Source organism: Priapulus caudatus, unplaced genomic scaffold (assembly GCF_000485595.1).
Source record: "Priapulus caudatus unplaced genomic scaffold, Priapulus_caudatus-5.0.1 Scaffold3289, whole genome shotgun sequence".
NCBI lineage: Eukaryota > Metazoa > Priapulida > Priapulimorpha > Priapulimorphida > Priapulidae > Priapulus > Priapulus caudatus.
The window spans coordinates 13,296-16,409 of NW_014580350.1; the positions used below are offsets into that span (position 1 = coordinate 13,296).

At 45.2% G+C, this 3,114-nt stretch overlaps 1 protein-coding gene across 1 annotated transcript in view; it reads right to left on the minus strand.

The window, feature by feature from the left end:
* LOC106819367 (purine nucleoside phosphorylase-like) overlaps positions 1 to 2,657 on the minus strand; it is a 13,724-nt gene extending 11,067 nt beyond the window's left edge. The window contains exon 1 of the mRNA XM_014824012.1: positions 2,634 to 2,657. Within this exon, the coding sequence (XP_014679498.1) occupies positions 2,634 to 2,646 (13 nt within the window). The 5' untranslated portion in view covers positions 2,647 to 2,657. The remainder of the gene's footprint in view (positions 1 to 2,633) is intronic.
* Positions 2,658 to 3,114: the final 457 nt, after the last annotated feature.

Here is a 3,114-nt window from a genome sequence, read left to right on the forward strand (position 1 = left end):
GTCAAATATAGGTCGCAGTAACCTGGTTTTGGTACGCTGCGCACCTTCTCTCCAAGATGTGTAAGTATACCAAGTTTGGTAGCGCTAGGTCAATTAGGGGCCGAGTTAGAGAGCGGAAGGGAAATATGATCAAGGTCAAGGCAAAGGTCAAATATAGGTCGCAGTAACCTGGTTTTGGTACGCTGCTCACCTTCTCTCCAATATGTGTAAGTATACCAAGTTTGGTAGCGCTAGGTCAATTAGGGGTCGAGTTATAGAGCGGAAAGGAAATTCTCTGCGGCGGACCGAGCGGCTGCCAATACCGGACTTAAACACTCCACTTTGCGTGGAGAACTTCCTGATTTCACACGAGTTGCTATCGCTAATATCCCCCTATTTCACATCTGTAGTACATACACGCTGCGTTAGATTCTAACACTTCAGCTTTTCTAATATAAATGGAGAAAAAAATTTACATGAGAAAAAAGTGGGCCGACATACGACTGCTAGGAGGCAGTTTCTGCCAGTTTTGCGAGACGGGTTGCTTAACTATCGACGTTGCCTTCCCAACGCAGGGGGAAACGCTGCGAGTGCACGGTACAAGGGTCATTATAAATTACTGCCAATACTGGACTTAAACACTCAACTTTGCGTGGAGAACTTCCTGATTTCACACGAGGCAACAGTGCATGAACTCATATTATTGATTTGCTATCGCTAATAGACCCCATGTCACATCTGTAGTACATACACGCTGCGTTAGATTCTAACACTTCAGCTTTTCTAGTATAAATGGGAAAAAAATTTACATGAGAAAAAAGTGGGCCGTCATACGACTGCTAGGTGGCCTGGGGAAACGCTGCGAGTGCACGGTAAAAGAAAACACGGCCCCAGACCACTACATCACTGCCAACACTAGTTTACGCCGTGAGCGGGTTCGCACCACGGTTTTGCAAATTAAATTTAAGCATTAATTTGCGAATCTTATTTCATACGGATTAGCAAACTGCGAATGAATTGTATTTTTCACTGACCTTTAATTTTCATAGAAATCAGATTGTGTTCGACTCATAAACCGATCATGTTTGTATGTTTTTAGAGCCAATGGCAATGCAATCCTTGCTAATCAATTTCTTCTAATTGCTAATCGATTACACCTTTTAATTAGAAATGTGCAAATCAAGTTTAAGAAACCAATGGTGTACACTGGTCATCGCCCGTCGATTAGATGGGTGGACAGTCAGTCTATCACTTCGTTATGAGAATATCTTGCTTAGAACAGTGGTGCTGAGTTATCAGTTATCACGTATGACATTAGCTACAGTGCACACTAACGCACGCACGCACGCACGCACGCACGCACGCACGCACGCACACACACACACACACACACACACACACACACACACATATATACAGGGGGTTATATATTGCAGCTAAAAATACAATACACACGCGTCGTGCTCAACTCGAGGCATAAGAATTTTGGCACGGTAACCTCGGCAGAGGAAGTGCATTTTCTTGCAATTCCCGATCATTGCAACAACTCACAGCCGTGGAGCATAACTACTGTAAGTTGTAACGAGCTTATATTTTCACACTGTAATCTGCAGAACATTTTCCTATACTCTATTTATTGGCAGAACCGCTGCGACGTCACATCACACTGAAAGAGTTACGATCGTGCGCGCAGTGGCGGGTACGTATCCGAGATTCATTTGAAAACATTTTCCAGAGAATTTCCATGCGAACACAATTTCTGCAAGGAAAAACTAGCCGAGACCGACACAGATATATATATCCGAGTAAAATCCCCCGGGGTTGCCGGCCCCCGAACAAAAACCTTGCATGCGCCTGCATACGAATCGGCAACAAAATCTATACGTGGTGTAGTTTTGGTCCGTCTTTTGTTGGCTGCCGACTTCGCCGGTGTACATCTCAGATGCACTGTCATTATCTAGGTTAAAACATCTACGACTACCTGCGTCATCGATTGCGTCAGCGCGTAAAGCAGGTGACAGTACACGTACAGCCAGCCCCGAGGCCACAGTTTGCAACACTATAGCCAGAACAGTAGCCTCATGTAGCAATAACGAGATATGCCAGTGAGCACGAGATGCCTTCACACTTCGAGAACCGAGCGAATAATGAGCGAGATTGGGGGAGAGAGAGAGCGGGGATGAAAGAAGGAAGGGGGAAAGGGATCAGGGGAGAGGGAAAGGGAGAGGGAGCGGACGAGAAGGGGGAGATAGACAGAAGGGGAAGAAATAAGGAGGGAGAGAGGCAGGGGAGACAGAGTAGGCAAGGGCGAGAAAGACGGGAGAGAGGAAGGGAGGGAGCGAATAAATGGGAGGGGGAGAGCGAGGCTTGGATCGAGAGAGGAAGTAATTGCGATGGCAACTGTCACTGCGGGGCTTCAGCAGAAGGATAGGTCAACTGCCGCACACAGATAATGTAACTCCTCAGCTACTCCAGGCAATACTCGATTAATTAGGTCACCGAGCTTAGCTTAGGTTATATGCGCATCAGCAGTAGATAATAGGGAAGGAGTGCGACTTCAATACACAAGGAAAATTCGTCATTTACTAGCCTTAGAATACCTACGATTTACTACGCGTAACTCAACCAACTTGAGCTCAAATCGTACACAGTACCTTCGCCTAGCATTGTGCGAAATCGTTTCCTCGTATAAACCCGCAATCCGGAGATACAGACTAAAACGTACGACACGATTATCCATTCTGTTGCCAGCAAACCGAAAGTATAAACCGCCTAACTTGAAACAAAAGGCAGCTACTAACGACTCTTGCGCCCTCGGCGATGCGGTGTGGCTCGATGGGAGATTGGATATCAATGCAACACTCGTATGGAAAGCATTTTGTACCAAAAAGCATAAAACCTAGTTTTAGACCTTAAAACCGGGTTTTAAGGTCTAAAACTAGGTTTTACGGTCTAAAACCCAGATTTAAGGTCTTAATACCTAGTTTTAGACCTTAAAACCAGGTTTTAAGGCCTAATACCCGGTTTTATGGCTTAAAATGTGTACCGCGAGTTTTTTGGCTCAGAAAAACGAAATATAGCAGAATATAGTCTCACCTGACAGTGGAAATATCACTGATTATACCAACATTCAAA